Source organism: Myxocyprinus asiaticus, chromosome 2, assembly GCF_019703515.2.
Source record: "Myxocyprinus asiaticus isolate MX2 ecotype Aquarium Trade chromosome 2, UBuf_Myxa_2, whole genome shotgun sequence".
In the NCBI taxonomy this organism is placed as follows: domain Eukaryota; kingdom Metazoa; phylum Chordata; class Actinopteri; order Cypriniformes; family Catostomidae; genus Myxocyprinus; species Myxocyprinus asiaticus.
In genome coordinates, this window is record NC_059345.1 from 40398039 (window position 1) to 40419120 (window position 21082).

Genomic DNA, 21082 nt, shown 5'->3' on the forward strand with positions numbered 1-21082 from the left:
CCTGGCGTTCCATATCACTGAACCATGTTACATACCATGCTGCAATAAGAGTTAGCAAAAACTGAACACAAATCACTCCACTGCAACAAGTGAATGACTGTGAAGTCTGCCTAGATGCTTCACTGACACACATGGTTTACGTGACGTCTGCGTCACGTCTACATCTCCTCTCGTCTTGAATTTAATGGAGTAAATGATAGAAGCTTTAAAAATTCAAGATGCTGAGTGACATGCTCGGTGAGACAAGTGCGTGATGCAAAGTCATATTTTAGAGCTTAAAGGAACGCCATCCTCGCGGACGTAGCGAGTATAAACCAGGCTTTATGCCATGTTAACACATCCTCTGTGAGTGGCATGTTTTCGTTTCGCTGCCCATATTAACAGATGACACCATTTACACTGCAAGCGTGAGTCGCGAGGTGAAGTGTCCCAGATGCGGCAGTGAACGGATAGTTTCGCCGTTGAGCCTATTTTTGCCGCGTAGCTCACGCTGAGCTCAGCGGCATATATTGGGTGCATATTTCAGAGCACTCCACCTGTGTGAAAATGTAATCTGGACATGTTTAAAGGTGAACTTTTGTCTTTGTATCATCTTGGACTTACACCGACACCTAGCGGCTTTGAAGCAGCATTGTTTAAAATCAATAGTTTTCATTTTCAGATGTAGAAAAAGTAGTATTCACAGTCAGCCATGATTACTTTAATCAACGCGTGAAAGTGTCAAATAACGTTAAACTTTTTTAATGAGTAAAAAATGACTGAGTGCACCTTTAGTAAACAATTCCAGGAAAGTATCTTATCAAAACAACAGGCACAACAAACGTTTTCACATTGGTCCTGAGTCCCGCCTCTTTTTAGATGTAGCCAATCACGTTGCGTCATTTTAAAGCTGCAGATTGTTGACCAATTAGAGCGTCCCTCTACCCGGAAATTCTTACAGCTCGTCCCGTGTTTGTCTTTGTCAGAACAGCCAGGTAACGATTCTTCAATGAGGCTACTGTAGTCCACCGCAGCTGCTCGTCCTCAAGAATGGAGTCCTGCTTTCTGATCTTCCCGCTTCTCTTCGCTTTTAGTCTTGCCAGTGGGGAGAGGACACTCAAATTTGTCACTGTGGTGAGTCTGGATGTGTCCGGCACAGACTACTGTTAGTTTGTGTTGTGTAAATTTGGCTGCAGCTTGAATGGCGAAAGCAATCGTCTAAATCGGCCCATAAAACTACACACCATATTCTGACTTATTCTTATTATGTGGGCATGTGATTAATATTTTATGCATTCAAGCTAAATGTGTGTGCGCAGGGCAGTGTGCACTGTGAACGTGAATCGAGTTCACGTCTCTCTCACAAATTGTTTTGCTTTAACATACTTTAATGTCGATAGTGATATTTTCATTCGTTGACAGTCTGGTTTGATACTTTATCCAATCACAACATCTTGTAAGTCGCAGTACCACATGAGCAACTTTTAGTAGCTACAGTACAGATTTTGTTTACAGTTTGGATGCACCTCATTCCCTACTTAATCATTGACCATTTGTGGCAAACCTGTAAACTTGCTTACTCTTTTTCATCACATGATAATGAGCCAGCTCTTGCTGCTTTAATTTCACATCTGTGCCCCACAAAAAACATTCAAATTTATTTGTGTTGTTTTTGAGTGTGCATAGTGATATTTGCTAATGTAGAAAGTAAGCGGTTTATGGTTTCAAGCTTAATCATGAAATCGGTGTCACTGCAAAATTAGGAAATTCAATCAATCTAGAAACATCTTCCTAAGTGTGATTGATTGTGTAGCACAGCTATACTTAAAAACATTCATAAGAAACGGTTTTTCCTGTTTGGAAAGAGTTTCAGGTCGTACTATTGGTTTCAGTGTTTCTTTAGTGTAAATGAGAGATGGAGAGAAACTGGAGCAGCCACTTTGAACAGATCAAGGAGCAAGCTCAGGAGAAGCTGTGGTTGTGCATGATACATATTCAGATACAGCTGGTTTCTGTGAAAGACAAGAGATAAGGATGAGGAGATTGAATCTGCAAATCCAATAAGAATGTGTTTGGCTACTGCGTGGGCTGTGTGACAGTGTCAGTATGATCACATGACAAGATGGATTTGCTGATCTAGCTGCAGTTGCACAGTATAGACACACTGACATAAATCCCCAGTACTCATGAAATATTTGACTTCCTTTCTGACAGCTGTATCGTCATGGTGACAGATCTCCAGTCAAGGCCTATCCAACTGATCCCTACCAGGAGAGCGACTGGCCCCAGGGTTTTGGTCAGCTGTCTCAGGTACACATACACACAAGGGGCTTTGTACAGGACAACACACACACACCTTTTGTGTTTAAAATGCATTGCATTCTGAGCAACTCCTTGTAGGCTATTGGATTAATGCATACAAAATACCCAAAAAAAGAGTTTGTTTTTTCTTCTTTAGTGTAATTAATTGTTCTTGATTTTCAAGGAGGGAATGAGGCAGCACTTTGAACTGGGCAATTTTTTAAGGAAACGCTACACAGGATTCCTGAGTGAGGACTATGAGCGACATGAGGTCTTTATTTCTCTCTAACTTTGGTTTAAACATTTCTGACTTTTGTCTTTGTGCTAAATGGGTCTGATGTAGTAGACATTAACTTTGCTGTCTTTGTGCTGTAGATATTTATAAGAAGTACAGATGTTGACCGGACTCTGATGAGTGCAGAGGCTAACCTGGCTGGCCTGTTCCCACCTAACGGTTCGGAGGTGTTCAGAAAAGATCTGAAGTGGCAGCCGATACCTGTTCACACTGTCCCTGAGGATAAAGAGAAGGTAAGACATCACATTAGCCGCGTTTCCTTTATCTGGCCAAATGAGGGTGTGCTAGTGCGTGCCAGGGCCAGTTGCGTTCCCACTGTCACCTCCGGGCCTTCATCGTGCCTCCTCAGGGCCAGTGGCCTTTGGCCCGCCGATTACTCTTGGGCAAACAAGGCCAACCGGGGACTGAGGTGGGTTCAGTGTCAAAGGTGGAGTTTCACCAAACTTCCCAGGTTGTGTATCCAGCGAACAAAGGTACAGGTTCGGGGGGGGGGGGATGTGGGCACAGTACAAATCCGTTAAAATGCCCAATGGACTCCTAAAAAAATGGTTTGGTGAACTTTCATAGACGGTGTGCTGGGAAATCGTCCCACTGTTAGTGGAGAGACCATTCGGGACACCATGGCAGTTACAGTCAGTGAGTTGTCAACGCTAACTTATCTTGCTGTTTACATTCGATATAAACTCGATAAATAGATAACATGTTAGGTCAGCTTAAGCTTCCCTCTTGTTTGTGAAATGGGTGGGGTGTGTGACGTTGGCACCGCAGCGGTGTATTAAGGGCGGGTTTTTGGGCAACGCTGCAGAGTTATTGGCCCGACTGTGGGAATGCAGATTGATTTTGGTCTCGCGGCTCGGTCCGAGGCTATTGGCTGTGGCTGGGGAGTTGATAGCCCTGGCTCACACTGCCACGATAGTGAAAAAGTGGCTAATGAAGCACTGTTCCTACTTCCTCTCCACACTGAAATGTGGCCCTGGCCTCTTCAGTGTTGATGTTATATTTGCACAGCAGTCGGATCAGTAAAAGTGTCCATGTATGTTTGAAACCTGGTTCCATGACCACTCAACCTCCCTAACATGTGTTTTCCTCTTGAAGCTGCTCTTATTCCCGCTGGAAGACTGTCCACGTTACAAACAGCTTATGAACGAGACTGAAAAATCAGACATCTTTCTAAACATGACTGACACCTACAAGGTGAGTCTACCTTTCAAAGACCTGCATATTATAGCAGCTTATTGTGCTTGTAACCTGCTCATGGACTTTTCAGTGACAACATGCTTATGGCAATTATTATATAGTGTAAAACAAAAAGCATTCTGAAGTTTTGGGATTTAGAGTTGAATAGTGATGTCATTGTGTTTTTATCCAGGATTTTATAGAGATGGTGCGAAATAAAACAGGACTGATTAAGGCCTCCATTGAAACTATTTGGAGTGTCCATGACACATTGTTCTGTGAGGTGAGTTTCATCCACCTATAACTCAACTAGTGTTAAGAAACTCTGCTAATCTTCTTGTCTAAGTATTGTCGATATGAATGAATGGTATATTAAAGACACAGTGTACAGTTAATCTAGGTTATTGTGCCTCTCCTCACTTTAACAGCTCGTAGTTAGATCAAGTGATTTATTGTCATGTGCGCAGAGAAACAGATAAGGGAACAAACACATAGGACATGACATTCTGTTCTGTCTGGGCCTTTTTTTAGTTGTTGGTCTTTGTCCAGATGCATCCAACAAATGTTTTTGGGCATTACATTGTGTCATGTTCTGTTTTCCATGAGTGCTGCATTTTTAGACAGCATATCTAGTTAAATAAATATTCCCGGTTCAATATAAATTAAGCTCGGTTGACAAAATTTGTGGCACAATGGTAATTACCACAAAAGTAAATTTATTTTCCCTTCCTTTTCTTTAAAAAATGCAAAAATTTAGGTTACAGTGAGGTGTGCGTACAGTAGAAGCGAATGGAGTTAAAGCTGAAGTATGTAACTTTCTGTGTTAAAATACTTCTATCCCATTTTAATATGCAGCGACAACTATAAGCAATTCATTTGTTAATTTTCCCGAAAACTGTAAACACTGTTTCTTTGGCGCTATGAAAATTGCTATGTTTGTTTTGAGCGATCTGCTTAGACCCGCCCCAACAACATCACTCAACCATTGCTGTAAGTTGGGGGTGGGACTATCTCTCTTTTTGACCAAGGGCAGATGGGGCATATTCGGAAAGCTGTTTTGAAAAAAAGTTTATTTTTGCAATGCTGTTTGGTGGCGCTAGTGTTGCAGAAATGACCTATTTCAGCTTTATTCCATAAATGTTCAAATACTTACTTTTAAAATACTGTTTTGCAGAAATGACGTATTTCAGCTTTATTCCATAAATGTTCAAATACTTACTTTTAAAATACTGTTTTAAAAGTACAGTATAACCATAAGACGTGTTAACATGATTTTAGTGTGATAAATTGCTTACTAACCTTTTCTGTATAAAGTTATAGCCAATTTATAACATCATTGCCATGACGCTGTAAACCTGTAATCCTGCAAAAATGACAATTTAAAAAAATTTACAGCTCAGATAATACACAAATTCTAACAGAAGAATTAATATAATGTTTCATAAAATTATAAGCTTCACATTTCTGCCTTTAAACCCTCAGTTAATTGGCCCCCTTCACTTCCATTGTAAGTGCCTCACTGTAACTTTTATTTTTGCTTCTTTTAAAGAAAAAAGCACATAAAACGTAGAGCGTCGAGTCAAAATAAATTGTTGCAATCAACATCATGCTGTAAATGCTATCAGTTGAGTTTAACTTGTATTGAACCTGGAATATTCCTTTAAAACATAGTTTAACTTCTGTTACACGGTGCATCAATGTCACTTTTAAAACGATGTACCAATCAAAAAAGGTGGGGGTGGGACAAGCATATTGAGTGCTTGCAGTAGCAACTGAAATATTTGCTACAATGTTAAAGGAGGTCTTATTAAAGTGGTGTCCGGTTACCATTAATTGTATGACGTATCATTGGAAAAATTACCACAACTTTTTTTGGTTTTTATATATATATATATATATATATATATATATATATATATATATATATATATATATATATATATATATATATATATAATATATCACTGGCAACAAGCCTGGCTTTCCTTGTCTTTTGCCCCTGCATTTTGTTCCATTCCTTTATGCTCAGCCTAACTGCATACTGTATTTCTATAGACATAGTGTATACAGTATATGTGCTGTATTTGCATTCAGCTGTAAATTTCAAGATGAGATGGTGAAGGTATGTAGCAGTTGCAAGTTAGCACGCAGTAAACTGTGGGAAGTGAATGAGGCATATTTATGGAGGGAGGCTTATTGTTGAGAGTCATTCACAAGTCTGATGGCTTGTGGGTGAAACTGTTCCTTTAGTTTGTTGGTCCTTCACACACTGGAAACATTTGCAAGATGGTAGTAGTTTGAAGAGGCATTACTGAGGGTCTTTTAATGAAACTGAGCACACTTCTAGACCTTTGTGTATTAAATGTTTTGGAGTTTGGTACAACCCCAATTCTAAAAAAGTTGGGACAGTATGAAAAATGCTAATAAAAACAAAAAGGAGTGATTTGTACATTTTCACCCTTTGCTATATTGAAAGCACAACTAAACATTATATGATGTTTTACCTTGTGAATTTCATTGTTTGTTTGAAAATGTACAGTAATTTCAAATCAGATTATTGCAACACGCTCAAAAAGTTGAGACAGGGGCCAACTTTTTTGCCAACAGATGCTTCAGCAAATAATCCAGCACTTTGAGAACAATGTTTCCCAAAGACAAATTGGAAGGATTTTGGGCATTTCACCCTCTACAGTGCACAATATAGTTAAAAGGACTCTGGGAATCTGGTCAAATCTCAGTGCGTAAAGGGCAAGACAAAAACCACTTCTGAATGCGCGTGACCTCCAATCTTTCAGATGTCACTGTCTTAAAAATCATCATTCATGTGTATGGATATCATGAATATGGGCTTGGGATTACTTTAGTAAACCTTTGTTAGTCAAAACCACTCGCCGCTGCACCCACAGATGCAAGTTAAGACTTCACTATGCAAAGAAGAAGCCCTACATCAACACTGTCCAGAAACGCTGCCGACTTCTCTGGGCTTGGTCTCATCTCATCTGGGGGAAAATTCCACTTTTTAAACATAACAAACTTGTGTCTTCAGTGCCCAAATGCTTAATAAGTGTTATTAGAAGAAATGCTGATGTTTCACAGTGGTAAACACTCGATTTTTGCAACTTTTTTGGAGCGTGTTGCAATCACCTTTATGAAAATTACATTTTCAAACAAACAATGACATTCACAAGGTAAAACATCATATAATGTTTAGTTGTGGTGCTTTCAATATAGCAAAGGGTGAATATAATTTACAGATCACTCCTTTTTGTTTTTCTTAGCTTTATTAGCTGTTTCATACTGTCCCAACTTTTTTGGAATTGGGGTTGTAAATGGCAATTATGGCAAGGTTCTACCAATGACAGCCTTTGCTCTCCTTTAACACATGCTGGAATCACTTGCATTCAATAATGCTTTTAAATCCAAACTACCAGACACCATGAACTGTTTCAGATGCTGTATCTTTCGATCATTTTCCCCTTCATCTCTTTCTGTTATTCTATTTTTTCAGGCAAAACATGGGATGCAGCCACCTCCCTGGGTGACTCCAAATGTGATGGAGAAGCTGGGGGTGTTAAAGAACTTTGGTTTCCAGATTATGTTTGGAGTCTATAAGAGAAAGGAGAAGTGCAGACTTCAGGGAGGTGAGATCTAATTCTAGGACACAAAGCATTTTCATAGCTATACAGTTTTTCACTTTTAAACAAATGTATGCAAATCAAATTTCTGCAAATGTCTGCAGTGTTGAACAGTAGTATCAAAGGGAGAGGCCACTACTTTAAGGGACGGGTAATATAGTGCCGGGAAAATGTAAATAAACAATTAACTGCTCTAAATACAGACTAAAATGTGGTGTTTTAAAGCAATACTGTGATCCTGTGACACTCTGCCCATCTTCTCTCACTCACAGGCCTGCTGTTAGAACAGATCATTAAGAATATCTCAGCTGCAGCTGCTCCAGACTCTAAACAGGAAGTGAAGATGATTGTATACTCCGCTGTAAGTCATGTGCCACACTTACCATCAGCAGACACATAAAACCAAAACTTCCCTTTATTCTCACAACTTTCATGATGTTTGAACTCTTTCCTCACTAGCATGACACAACGATTTTAGCTCTGCAGGAAGCTATGAATGTCTTTAATGGACTGCAACCACCTTATGCTTCCTGTCATCTAATTGAACTTTACCAGGAGGAAAATGGGTAACTTGTCTGCACTTTCTCTAATATCACATTTCTGCATATGGCAAGAATACATCTTAGGTCATCAAAAATATTATTTTGACTGTCTGTCTCTATTTCAGATCATTTTCAGTGGAGATGTTTTATCGCAATGACAGCTCTGTGCCTGAGCCGTATGCTGTATCTTTACCTGGTTGTTCTCAGCGCTGCCCCCTAGAGGACTTCTTAAACCTCACACATGAAGTCATACCACAAGACTGGAAACGAGAGTGCCAGATCAGCAAAGAAGCCACGGACACTGGTAAACTCACTTATAAACATTTATTATTTCTCTTTTGATCTACAACCTAAAACACTTTCATTCACACATTATGTAAATAATAAATCGATATTTAAATGCAATTTTGCACTCAAAGTGCACTAATGCATAAATGAACTCAGCAAAGAAGAAACATCCCTTTTTCAGGACACTGTATTTTAAAGATAATTTTGTAAAAATCCAAATAACTTTACAGATCTTTATTGTGAAGGGTTTAAACAATGTTTTCCATGCTTGTTCAATGAACCATAAACAATTAATGAACATGCACCTGTGGAATGTTCGTTAAGACACTAACAGCTTACAGACGGTAGGCAATTAAGGTTACAGTTATAAAAACTTAGGACACTAAAGAGACCTTTCTACTGACTCTGAAAAACACCAAAAGAAAGATGCCCAGGGTCCCTGCTCAACTGCGTGAACGTGCCTTAGGCATGCTGCATGGAGGCATGAGGACTGCAGATGTGTTCAGGGCAATAAACTGCAATGTCCTTACAGTGAGATGCCTAAAACAGCGCTACAGGGAGACAGGAAGGACAGCTGATCATCCTCGCAGTGGCAGACCACGTGTAAAAACACCTGCAAAGGATCAGTACATCCGAATATCACAACTGCGGGACAGGTACAGGATGGCAACAACAACTGCCCGAGTTACACCAGGAACGCACAATCCCTCCATCAGTGGTCAGACTGTCCGCAATAGACTGAGAGAGGCTGGACTGAGGGCTTGTAGGCCTGTTGTAAGGCAGGTCTTTACCAGACATCACCGGCAACAACGTCGCCTATGGGCACAAACCCACCTTCGCTGGACCAGACAGGACTGGCAAAAAGTGCTCTTCACTGACGAGTTGCGGTTTTGTCTCACCAGGGGTAATGGTCAGACTCAAGTTTATCATTGAAGGAATGAGCGTTACACCGAGGCCTTTACTCTAGAGCGGCATCGATTTGGAGGTGGAGGGTCTGTCATGGTCTGGGGCGGTGTGTCACAGCATCATCGGACTGAGCTTGTTATCATTTCGGGCAAACTCAACGCTGTGCGTTACAGGGAAGACATCCTCCTCCCTCATGTGGTGCCCTTCCTGCAGGCTCATCCTGACATGACCCTCCAGCATGACAGTGCCACCAGCCATACTGCTCGTTCTGTGTGTGCTTTCCTGCAAGACAGGAATGTCAGTGTTCTGCCATGGCCAGCGAAGATCCCGGATCTCAATCCCATTGAGCACATCTGGGATCTGTTGGATTGCAGGGTGAGGGCTAGGGCCATTCCCCCAGAAATGTCTGGGAACTTGCAAGTGCCTTGGTGGAAGAGTGGGGTAACATCTCACAGCAAGAACTGGCAAATCTGGTGCAGTCCATGAGGAGGAGATGCACTGCAGTACTTAATGCAGCTGGTGGACACACCAGATACTGACTGTTACTTTTGATTTTGACCCCCTCTTTCTGTTAGTCACATGTCTGTGAAACTTGTTCAGTTTGTCTTAGTTGCTGAATCTTTTTATGTTCATACAAATATTTACACGTTAAATTTGCTGAAAATAAAAGCAGTTGAAAGTGAGAGGACGTTTCTTTTTTTGCTGAGTTTATATATATATATATATATATATATATATATATATATATATATATATATATATATATATAATAACAAAACAGATTTATTTTTTTTATTTTTTTAACCTATCATTAATAAAAATCCCATCATTATTTTCTCACCCTCATGTCGTTCCAACCCCATATGAATTTCTTTCTGCAGAGCACAAAAGGAAATATTTTACAGAATGTCATAGTTGCTGATTTACATACAATAGCAGTTGCTAGTACCTCACTTTAAAGGATATATTCCATGCAACTCGTATGTTATATTCCAAGTCTTGTGAAAGCACACAATCACTTTGTTTGATGAACAGACTGACATTTATGTTGTTATACCCTCATATATCCATCAAATCATAGTTCAGCTCATGTATACTGATCCCAAATCACATATGCAACACCTCAATAACGTCATGCACGAGTGGCATGGACACTTTTGGGTGCTTTAACCGCTTCAGTGAGGCTCTATCAACTGCTATTGTATGGAAATCAGCGGCTGTGACATTCTTTAAAATATTTCCTTTTGTGTTCCACATAAGATATAAAGTAATGCGTGTTTGGAATGACATGAGGGTGAGTAAATAATGACAATTTTCATTTTGGGGTGAACTATGCCTTTAAATTTGAATGGTTTTCTCTCGTGTGTTTATAGAAGTCATCATTGGACTGGCTGTGTGTGGATGCTTACTCTTCCTTCTGATATTACTGCTGTTTGTGGTGTTATGTCATCAGAAAGAGCAGATGGCTGGCTATAGTAATGTCATAAATGAGAGTGACTCCTGACAATCACACTGGCTCCTCCGCAAAGAAGATTGCTGGGACAGTGAAGAGGACCTGTGAGGACACAACCTCAAACTATCAGAAGCTGTAAGACAACACAGACTGTCTCCACTACCAGGCCCAAACTTTTATTTATAATGGGGGAGTCTTGGCAGTGTTTTATTATTTTTTTTGTACCTGTAAGTGTTTGGAGAGAAAAAAGGGAATCAGAAATTATGATTGTTTCAATGGCATTAACAGTGTTGATTGGCTGTAATGCTTAGTGCAAAGATGCCGTGACTTCATTTGTGTTATTGCTTTTGAATCATTGTGTTGTTTACAAATGTCCAAAGGTGGAGTTAGAACTTTGCTCTTCCGGGGGGGTTTCTGTCCTCTCTTAAACGCAAGGACTATTGGTGTACCCCGTTTGTGAGCCTGGCCTATTCGTTTTAGTATCCTTATTAGAGCATTGTACTTGATACATTTGCCTAATGATTCAGATGGTGCACTGAAATGTCTTAGATATTGGATGTTCACAAAGAAGTTTTATTGGATGTAAATCAAGGCCTTAATCACTCGAACATTGTCTTTCATTGAATGAACCATGCTCATGCTTTTAACGTAATAGTCTCATTTTTAATTAACACACTTTAGTCACAAAACAGTTAAGAGTACAGCATGCTGATTTGAAGTCTTCTCAGATGAAACTCCGATGAGGTAATCATTAGTAAGAAGCCATTAAAACAAATACAATTGTTGGTAATTGTTTAAATCTTTTGCAGTGTTCATGTTTTGTCCTTCAACATCACAAACATGCTGATTTTATAAAATGTTAAACTTTTGAAATTTATTAATTCTATTTCAGTTGCTTAATATTGGCCAGTAATGAATTCTTGTTTTGTTTGTATCATCTGATAGATTTTATTTTATGCTTAGTTAAAAATATTGTCCAAAATATCACAATGCTTTCGAGTTATCAATTCCAGGGGCAAATATTGCCACTTAATAAAAGTTAATTTCTGGCTCAGCTAGAAACATTCTGAACTGGATTCATGTAAAATTATCAAATGCCGTTGTGTGACACATTGAAGATATTGTGATAAAGAAAGCAAACAAACTTTATTTTTACCAAATAGGCAAAATGTTTGACAGGACTGTTAAACAAGTGCACATCTTTTACCAGGTCATTAACCTTTTTTTAAATCATCAAAAAATAGTTACAATACATAACTATGCATAACAGCAGAGAGTATTATTGTCAAGAAAAAAACTTGAAAATGACACATTTCTGTCAAGAATTTAACAAATATTCAAAATTGGGGGGAAATTGGTCTTTTAAAAACCCCAACTGATCAACCTCTACTTTTAATAAGGGGAGGATGACATCCCTTCAATGCATTAGTGGTTACTAGTGATAGGCTGGTATATCTGCCGATATTTGTTCACTTTGTGATTATCAGCATCAGCCGATAACTGTGCTTGCCTGGCCAATTAATAGCAGTGTTAAATTTCCCTTGTGCCAGTTTCCAAATCTACCAGTAGATTTATAAACAGATGGTCAAAACTGTTTTCTTTTCATGCAAATTTGAGTAAATATTGCATGTGTTCGTTTTAGAAATTTTGTGAACATCTGATTTGGTGTTTTCTAATTGTATTAGGTATATCTGCATTTATATTGGTCATCCTGCTCTCTAGATATTGGTATCAGCCATTGAAAAACCCTTATCGGTCAACTACAAGTGGTTACATTCCTGGTTTCAACAGGTAGCGTGATAACATGAATATGCCAGCAGAGCTTTAAATGTTAAAGACAAAATCAGTACTTCCTCAGTACAAAGGCATTAAACCTTGTACTTTCTTTGTAATGTACTCACTGACAAGTGTCCACCTTTATCTGAACCAGTCCAGATCAGAACATGTGGTGGAGAACATAAAAATATCAATTAAGATTACCAACTGACATACAAATTATTAACACATACTGTGGGACTTGCTTCAAAAGACATTATTTTCCCTTCATAGTTCGTAATTCATTCTCCACATCATACCATACATTTGCTACTGTTTGAAATATGTGGTGCAATATCAGGCTGGGTGAAGTGCCCATAGAAACACCTCAAGCGTTTGTACCCTAAAATGGTCTCTATTATTATTTAGAATGGATAGTGAACTTAAAATGTTCCATCTCATCCCTGTGTACATCCATGACAAGGAGAGAATGAGACTCAACAATATTAAAGGCAGTTTAAAGTCTCTACTAAAACACTACACAGGCTAAGCACCATCACAAACCTTAAGGATAACACTAAACACACACACACGTGCACACATTAAAAAATATTCTTGCTGCACCCCCACACACTGCTGTACCTGCTTCAAGCTGCTCTGACCTTTAACCTTTCCACTCAACTTTCAATTGTCAGCAGTGACATGGGTCACTGCACAGGATTACCATCACAAACTAGAGATTCATCCTCATCGAAAGGTATTAATTACATGTTATTTGACAAACAGAGAGAGCAAAGGAAAGAGGAAGGGAGAAATGTTGATTGTCTGTTGTCAAGGTCAAAGGTTAGGAGTGTGTGAGGTAACACTCTGATTAGGCGATGGCTTTTGCCTCTGGCAGGAAGGCCTCCCAGCACTTCACCAGCTGGATGAATATAAATAACAATTAACGAAAGCGTATTCGATATATGCAATACACACACACTTACACTTACCCGATGCTGTTTGTGAAGCAGGGACTCCAGGTATTTCACTATGTGCTGTTTGAAATCTCTGGTTTTGTCTTTCTGCAATAGACAAAACATTTTCTTTTCTATTTTTCTTGTACTGATCTGCATCTTACATTTAGTGTAATACAGTAAAAAAAAAAATTCTTACCTCAAACCTCAGCACTTCTTTGCGCACTGTACAGGTGACTCTTTCAAAATCTCTCTCATACTGACTGACTTTAGACTCCCACTGCACCGAGATACAGAGAACAGCTCTTTGTTAACATTCAATTAGTACTGTTAGTGATAGTTCACCCAAACATTCATCATTTACTCTCATGCCATACCCTCATGCCATTACAGATGTGTATGACTTTTTTCTTCTGCAGAACACAAAGGTTTTCTGAAGTATATCTCAACTCTGTAGGTCCATACAATGCAAGTCAATGGTGACCAAAACTTTGAAGCTCCAAAAAGCACATAAGGGCAGCGTAAAAGTAATCAAGATGTTTCCAGTGGTTTAATCCATGTCTTCTGAAGCAATTCAATCGATTATGGGTGGAACAGTCAAAAATGTAACTTCTTTTCAATGTACATCTTGTCATTGCAGTCTCTATACACGATCATAATTTCAAGCTTGATTACCCTCCCTGGTGCTTGACTCATGCAAAGAGCGCCAGAGGAAGTGTAATCAAGCTTGAAATCATGATCGCTAAGGGTGTCAAGATTTGTAGTGAAAAACATGTTACGTTTTGGTCTGTTCTCACCCAAAACCGATTAGATCACTTCTGAAGACATAGATTTAACCACTGGAGTCTTATGGATAACTTTTATGTTGCCTTTATTTAGCTTAAAATTTCTGTCCACCATTCAGTTGCATTGTATGGACCAACAGAGCTGAGATATTCTTCTAAAAAAATCTTCGTTTGTGTTCTGCAGAAGAAAGTCATACACATCTGGGATGGCATAAGGGTTAGTAAATGAGAATTGTCAGTTTTTATGTGAACTATCCCTTTAACATTCCGGTGACTATAGAAGTCGGAATCCACTAAGGAGTGTGTAAAACTCACCTGCTAAATCAACTGGCCCTGAAAAAGGATGGTGGTGGAGCATCACGCCCATACCTGGCCTTCACCAGTTTTTCCTTTTTTTTATATATTTTTTTTTGGTGTGCACTTTAACACATTTTTGTTTGTCACCATGTACATTTGATATCTTCAGTTAAACTTTCCTCTCATTGGATCTTGGACTTTAAGCCTCATTAATTTTTTTATACAAGTTGGGTAGGTGTGTAGATTCCAACTCATTTTTTTATCTATATACTTATATATATATATATATATATATATATATATATATATATATATATATATATATATATATATACACACACACACACACACACACACACACATCAACGCACCCGATAATTACTTAGTGTTTTTTAACATTCAATTAGTAACCAATCATATTATTCCATTTGATTCAACAGAAAACTCCAACAAGGATGTTACGTTTTGCGTTGTGTTGGCCTAATAATACATGCAGGGTGTTGGTACATTAAGCGTTTAGTGTTGAAGGTTTAACCTCATTGATGTCGTCTTTAGCCTGCTGCAGCTTGTCAGGTTTGTTTGCCCAGAGCAGTTTGGCCTCTGCCTCTCGTTTCTTCTGCAGTGTGCTCTGAGCTTCCTGCAGACGCTGCCAGACCTTCATCCTCTGCTCGAAACAGCACTGAGAGAAACACGACACACAGTAAATACAACACTGCCTCACTCATAACAAACTTCAGCTACTGATGACAATTAAGAAGGTAATGCAAGAAATTATCAGTAACTTTAAATCTCTACTTAAATTATATGTGTGTAGGGCTACCCAAAGCCCAAAAGCTGGTGGTTGTACTCTAACCCTCACAGCCCCCAGCAGTCTGACGTAGTCGGCCAGCAGCTCTGCAAGGATGAAGAAATCACTAAAGGCCTGCTGCTGATGAAGCTGCTCCATCTTGTCCTCCACCTCTGCCAGCTGTGACAGCGCACGAGACAGCGCAGAGTTCTCCTCCACACTGCCCAGCATTGCCACAGTCTTACTGAACACTGCTGTATTACTACACAACTCTAGAGGAGGAGAAAGACAGTTTGAAACAAGTTGCTGTACAGGATAAATCTGTAACATTGGCTTAACGCCATAGTTTTCACTCTCACCTTTCCTGTGGTTTACTAATGAGTCAACAGCAGCGTGGAGTCTCCTCAACAACTGCTCCTCACTCTCCAGCTCCTGTAACTTACTCTCAAACCACTGAAATACAAGCATACATGCACAAGTGTCACACTCTAGAATGCAACCAATCAGCTGACCGTGACAGTATATGTAGGAACTGAGATCCTCTTACATTATTTGATTCATTTATTTTAATGGTCATCTTATTCACTGCATCTGATGCTCTGTTTATCATCTTTAGTAGGCCAGGTCCACTCAAAGTCTGAGTATTCACCGCCCTGGGCAACTAAAACACAAACACACATTAAAGAAATAATTCACCCAAAAATGAAAATTCTCTCATCATTTACTCACCCCCATGCCATCCAAGATGTGTATGACTTTCTTTCTTCTGCAGAACACAAAGTATCGCAGCTCTGTAGGTCCATACAATACAAGTGAATGGTAACCAAAACTTTGAAGCTCCAGAAAGCACATAAAGGCAGCTAAAAGTAATCCATTTGACTCCAGTGGTTTAATCCATATCTTCAGAAGTGATGTGATAGGTGTGGGTGAGAAACAGGTAAATATTTAAGTCCTTTTTTACAATAAATCTCCACTTTCACATTTTTATTTTTTGGTGATTCGCTTTCTTCGTGCATATTGCCACCTACTGGGAAAGAAGGAATTTATAGTAAGAAAGGACTTGAATATTGATTTGTTTCTCACCCACACCTATCATATTGCTTGTTCTGAAGACCTAGTTTTAACCACTGGAGTCGTATGGATTACTTGTATGTTGCCTTTGTGTTTTTTGAATCTTCAAAGTTTTGGCCACCATTCATATGCATTGCAAGGACCTACAGAGCTGAGATATTCTTCTAAAAATCTTTGTTTGTGTTCAGCAGAAGCACAAAAGTCATAAACATCTGGGATGGCATGAGGGTGAGTAAATGATGAGAGAATTTTCATTTTGGGGTAAACTATCTCTTTAAGATATAAAATATTTCACTAAAATATAGGATGTGTTTAGGAACATGATGGTGATCACCTCGTCTCTCTCTAAAAACTCCCGGACATCAGGGTCCTGCAGCAGAGACGGATGGGCCACTACCCTTTGCAGATACCTACAGAACATATATAAACAAACATTCAACAAATATAATCAATTGTAAATAAAACACATACATACACTTAGTGATCAAATAAAGCATAATCCTTACTACACTCTGTGACCTTCCCAAATATGACTCTTAAGTTTGTGTTAGCAAGTGATTGAGTATGTGTAATTTTGGGTGCGTTCACCTCTCCAGTGCTGCTCGTCTCTTCTCCACAAACTCTGCTGATGATGAATCCTCCTTCCCTACTTTCACTTTAGTCATCCCTGTGGCACATCACCAAACCACAAACACTCAGTCAACAAATCACACTAACAGTGAACATGAGGTGATGCAACAGAGACTGAGACCCAACTGTACAGAGCACAGAGTGAAGAGTGATTCTCAGTTATCTGGATCACTGTAGAACGTATAGTTGAGTTTAATAACCGCACTAGACAAGGACAAAAGTGAACACAAGATGATCAAATTAAAAATAAAGACTCTTTACCCACTACACTCTTCTGAGGTGGAGATGGGATGATGCAGCCCAGCAGGGAGTGTTTGGCTGACAGCTTCTCATACAGACCCAGAAAATCACTGAACCGCCGACGCACAGTGAATGTCTTATTATGAAACATGGGCAGTGTAGTCTGGAGAGAGAAAGCATAATGCTGATTTAGAAAGCTTTGAACAATCAAAAATGGCTATAAAGACAGAACCTTGATGAACCTGAGTCGACACTTTGTAAGACATGTAGGCGTTCATGCCATCTCCTGCAAAACAATAAAACAGAGGGACACAGTCACTTAAGCTCACAACTGAACATCCAGATAATAAAGCTTGATCCAGACTGACTCGATTATGCAAGTAGTTCACACATACCCATTTTCTCTGGGTTGGTGACTGCAATGTTCAGCTCAAACTGATCTCCACCCTCTTCCTCCTCCAACTGTTAAAATACATTAGAATTTATTTTGAGTTGAGAAAATATTTAAAAAAAAAATACATTGATGCAACTGTGGTCAAATGAGAGGTCTTGGGTCTGCACCTCCTCCATGGTCTTGGTGACAATGCTAGATTTGTGTATGGAATTAGGAATATATGTGGGGTTGGAAGCCGATGCAGTCGGGCCAATAATCTCTCTCCTCCCTTGACTAGTGGTGTTGGTGAGTGTCAGTTCTACAGTGGCCTCTGGAATTTAAACAAAGAGAACAGAGAAAGCATCTTTACATGACCAGTGGCAGCTTCATCATGGAAGTGACACAATTTATTAAAGGTGCACTCAGTAATGTTGTTGATGTTGTACTGGCCAATACAGCATCTTGGACCTAAATTGAAAGCTAGGGACATGGATTTAGCATCATTCAAACAAAATAGTAATTCATGATAAATGTTATCCATTAAAAATAACTGTCCAATAACAGGGCAGTAACTGATATTAAGAGAGTAGTATTCAGCTGGTCATGTGATCCTAACATGCCAGCCCCCATGAGGAGACCCTATCCATGTTGCATGAAACAGCTTTTATAAGGTTAGCGATATGACTGTAGTCTTCATCTCATGTGAGTGGTCACTATTTTATACAGATGTTTCAAAATTACAATTCATGTCTTTAGGAGTGACACTTTTTAAATGAAGAAAAAAATAAATAAATACTGAGTACACCTTTAAGTAAATCATTGCTCCTCAACATGTCAACTTGCAATTGAGATGCCATTTGACCTGAATGTTAAATCAAATTTAAATGTATGTAAGGATAATGCTGCAGCAATTGAGTGATTGACAGTTGCTTTGGGTAAAAGCATCTGCTCAGTGACTAAACGTAAATGTAAAGTAAATGACAGAACCTAAAATATCAAAATCCACAAAACAAGGTAGATTATTTTCCTATTTGGGTCATAAACTATGGAATAGCCTTCCTAGCATTGTTCGGGACTCAGAAACACCCCTCTCAGTTAAAGTCTATACTAAAGACTTATCTTTTCAGCCAGGCATACACCTAATTTATCCCCAACCCATAATCATGCTGCATTACTCAGGTCTGCCAGAGCCGGAAACACTTCTCATATTCTTTAACTCTGCTTTAAGGTGAACGGCATCTACGCTAATATAATTCTATTTGTTCACCTGTTTTATATACCGAGGTTACCAGAGCCTGCCTGATTCAGCTCCGGTCCAGTCCGATGGTCGACTCCCACCACTATGTGTCACTGAGCAATGACTACTAACTACAGCCTGTGCCAACCAGACAGCGAGGGGTGCTATGATGATCACTGTCTACATCACTTCAATATAGGGATGTTAATGATTAAGAAATAATCGATTAATTGTTGATAATTTGATCGATTTAGCTTAATTTCAGGACAAATGCCTTCAGTAATCATGGCAGCAGACATTGATCAGGCTGTCTATACATCCGCTGCTAGAGGGCGCTTGCGTGCTGCATGTCATATCTTGTCTGCATTACAGAAGAACCACCATCCACAATCAGTGCTGGAGCTTTTCTCTATAAATGAACATGATGTTTTCTGCATACACCGTGATAGTGTGTTAAAGTACAACATGACAACAACCACTGTTGATCTTCTGGTCTCCTTTTTTCATCCCAACCTACAATAACATCAGTAATCGCCAGGAAAGCACAAAGGTACATTCAGCTGACATTCCACCAGCACCAGTGAACATCTGTGTTTACACAGCAGACTACATAACAGCAATAGTAGTAAAGGACCGAAATATTCCTCGATCCACAACATGAAGTTTTAATGAACTCAAAAATGTATCTTCTATAGAAGTTATTAATAACAGTAATTCATTAACAGTAATTAAACCATTCACGAACTCATACTAAATATAGCCTAAATGTTTTAAAATACACTGAACTAAGAATATTTTAAAAGGAAAATGCCAATAATTGCATTTCTTAAGTGTATTATTTAAATTATATTTACAGAGTAGGCTACATGCACATATTATTTGGAGTCCTCCGCATGCGTTTTGCGGTATTAATGTTAACTATTAATTGATCGTTAATTTCCACGACGATCGATTATGAAAATGTCTAAAAAACTGCTGCCAACTCCAACCTTACAACAAGGGGATACTTCACTGGCCACTACCTGCACCTCGAAATTAGGATGGACTTCACCAGAAATGAACTGCCAAAAGCTTCCAGCTAGACTACGAGGCACCTCATTGACCTCTTCTTGCATCATCTTGGTCACAGGATGGACTACACTCACATAGATAACTAATACTGGCATTATAGTCATGCTGTCTCTGCTAAACTGCTGAGCCTGGTTTCTCCCAAGTTTTTTTCTTCTTCTTCTTTCTCTCTCTCTATTAACTAACATCTTATGGAGTTTTGGGTTCCTTGTCACAGTCGCCTTTGGCTTGCTCTCTGGGGGCCTGAAGACAAATCATTTTTAAAGCATGATTTTCAATCACGTTTTTCATTTAAGCTGCTCAATGAGGACTTTAAGACATTCCAGCATCATTTTCTGTTACAGCAGAATTTTGTGTAAAGCTGCTTTGAAACGATGCGTGTTGTGAGAAGCGCTATACACATAATAATGACTTGACTTGTTGCGAAATACCAGTGAACAGATCCAGCTCTTCATCAGAGTGAAGGCCATTAGTGGTGTGATGAACATCTCTCCTGATGTAAGAGCCCTCCTCACTGAAGATATCAACCTCAGGGTCTTCATCAGCAGCAGACGAGGGTGTTATCGGTTTACTCTGCAAAAAGACATTAAATTAACGCCACCGTAACATCATGACAATTTCACGAGCGTTGCAGACACCGACTACAAGCGACAGTGTAGCTTTTATCAAATAAATGACACTTAAATATTTGACTGAATACGCCAAGAACAAAACAGTTTGTTTCTAAACAGGTGTCTCACTCTGGCTCCGGTGAATATGTCCTCCCCTTCATCATCATCATCATCGCTGTCCGGGACTCGGTTGTCTAATTCAGCCTCCTGGTCTTCATTATCAGGGAAAGGAGGAGGATTCCGCCCGCAGCTGTCTGACATCGTTTGTTTCGACAAAGGAAATTACCCGACAGTACTCAAATTCAACGGATCAGGTCTTTAGGTTGGCGTAATTTCTAACTTGGTGTATGTCACAGGTAAACGGGATTGAATTACACTGCTAGGTAACCTCCGTCTAATTAAAAACATCCGCGGATCATTCAGCGCTCTCCAGTTCAAAGAGCGCAATGAAGCGAGGCTGACATCTGATGGTTTGGAGCGGATACTGCATGTATGTCAACTACAGGCCAAAGTCTCTTTCAACTTTCAAAGTCAGTGCAGTCAGCGGCAATCTTTGGAACACTCCCGGGCAGACTGGGCAGCTATTTTCCATGTAAACATGTGGCATAAAGTACAGCTCCTATCTATTTGAATGGGGAAAGACCGAAATCAACAAAACGGTTGGTCAAGATTATGATAAAAAATATATATATATATA

General features: G+C 39.3%; 2 protein-coding genes across 7 annotated transcripts; one reads left to right on the forward strand and one right to left on the reverse strand.

The window, feature by feature from the left end:
- The first annotated feature begins 311 nt into the window (after positions 1-311).
- acp2 (acid phosphatase 2, lysosomal) lies at positions 312-13052 on the forward strand. Of its 3 annotated transcripts, none has more exons than XM_051723840.1 (12): positions 312-569; positions 966-1113; positions 2194-2289; positions 2465-2551; positions 2656-2808; positions 3671-3769; positions 3945-4034; positions 7260-7392; positions 7659-7747; positions 7846-7952; positions 8054-8232; positions 10496-13052. In XM_051723840.1, exons 2-12 carry the CDS (start codon positions 1030-1032, stop codon positions 10624-10626), a joined length of 1248 nt encoding a protein of 415 aa, XP_051579800.1. In that variant the 5' UTR covers positions 312-569; positions 966-1029; the 3' UTR covers positions 10627-13052. The 3 variants fall into 3 exon arrangements, with proteins under 3 accessions (XP_051579800.1, XP_051579789.1, XP_051579809.1); XM_051723829.1 differs by having other exon boundaries at positions 971-1113; XM_051723849.1 differs by lacking the exon at positions 966-1113 and having other exon boundaries at positions 313-569; positions 10496-13050.
- Positions 11703-20896, reverse strand: LOC127455720 (sorting nexin-1-like). 4 transcript variants are annotated; one of them, XM_051723814.1, is made up of 15 exons: positions 20515-20890; positions 20206-20347; positions 17658-17800; positions 17492-17558; positions 17339-17382; positions 17118-17259; positions 16815-16893; positions 16561-16636; positions 15703-15816; positions 15515-15608; positions 15189-15427; positions 14904-15047; positions 13486-13566; positions 13323-13394; positions 11703-13252 (listed from the first exon to the last, which is right to left on the reverse strand). In XM_051723814.1, the coding sequence occupies exons 1-15, from the start codon at positions 20644-20646 to the stop codon at positions 13202-13204; spliced, it is 1620 nt and encodes a 539-aa protein (XP_051579774.1). In that variant the 5' UTR covers positions 20647-20890; the 3' UTR covers positions 11703-13201. The 4 variants fall into 4 exon arrangements, with proteins under 4 accessions (XP_051579774.1, XP_051579781.1, XP_051579755.1 ...); XM_051723821.1 differs by having other exon boundaries at positions 15222-15427; positions 20515-20885; XM_051723795.1 differs by having other exon boundaries at positions 11703-13394; positions 20515-20896.
- Between the last annotated feature and the right edge of the window lie 186 nt (positions 20897-21082).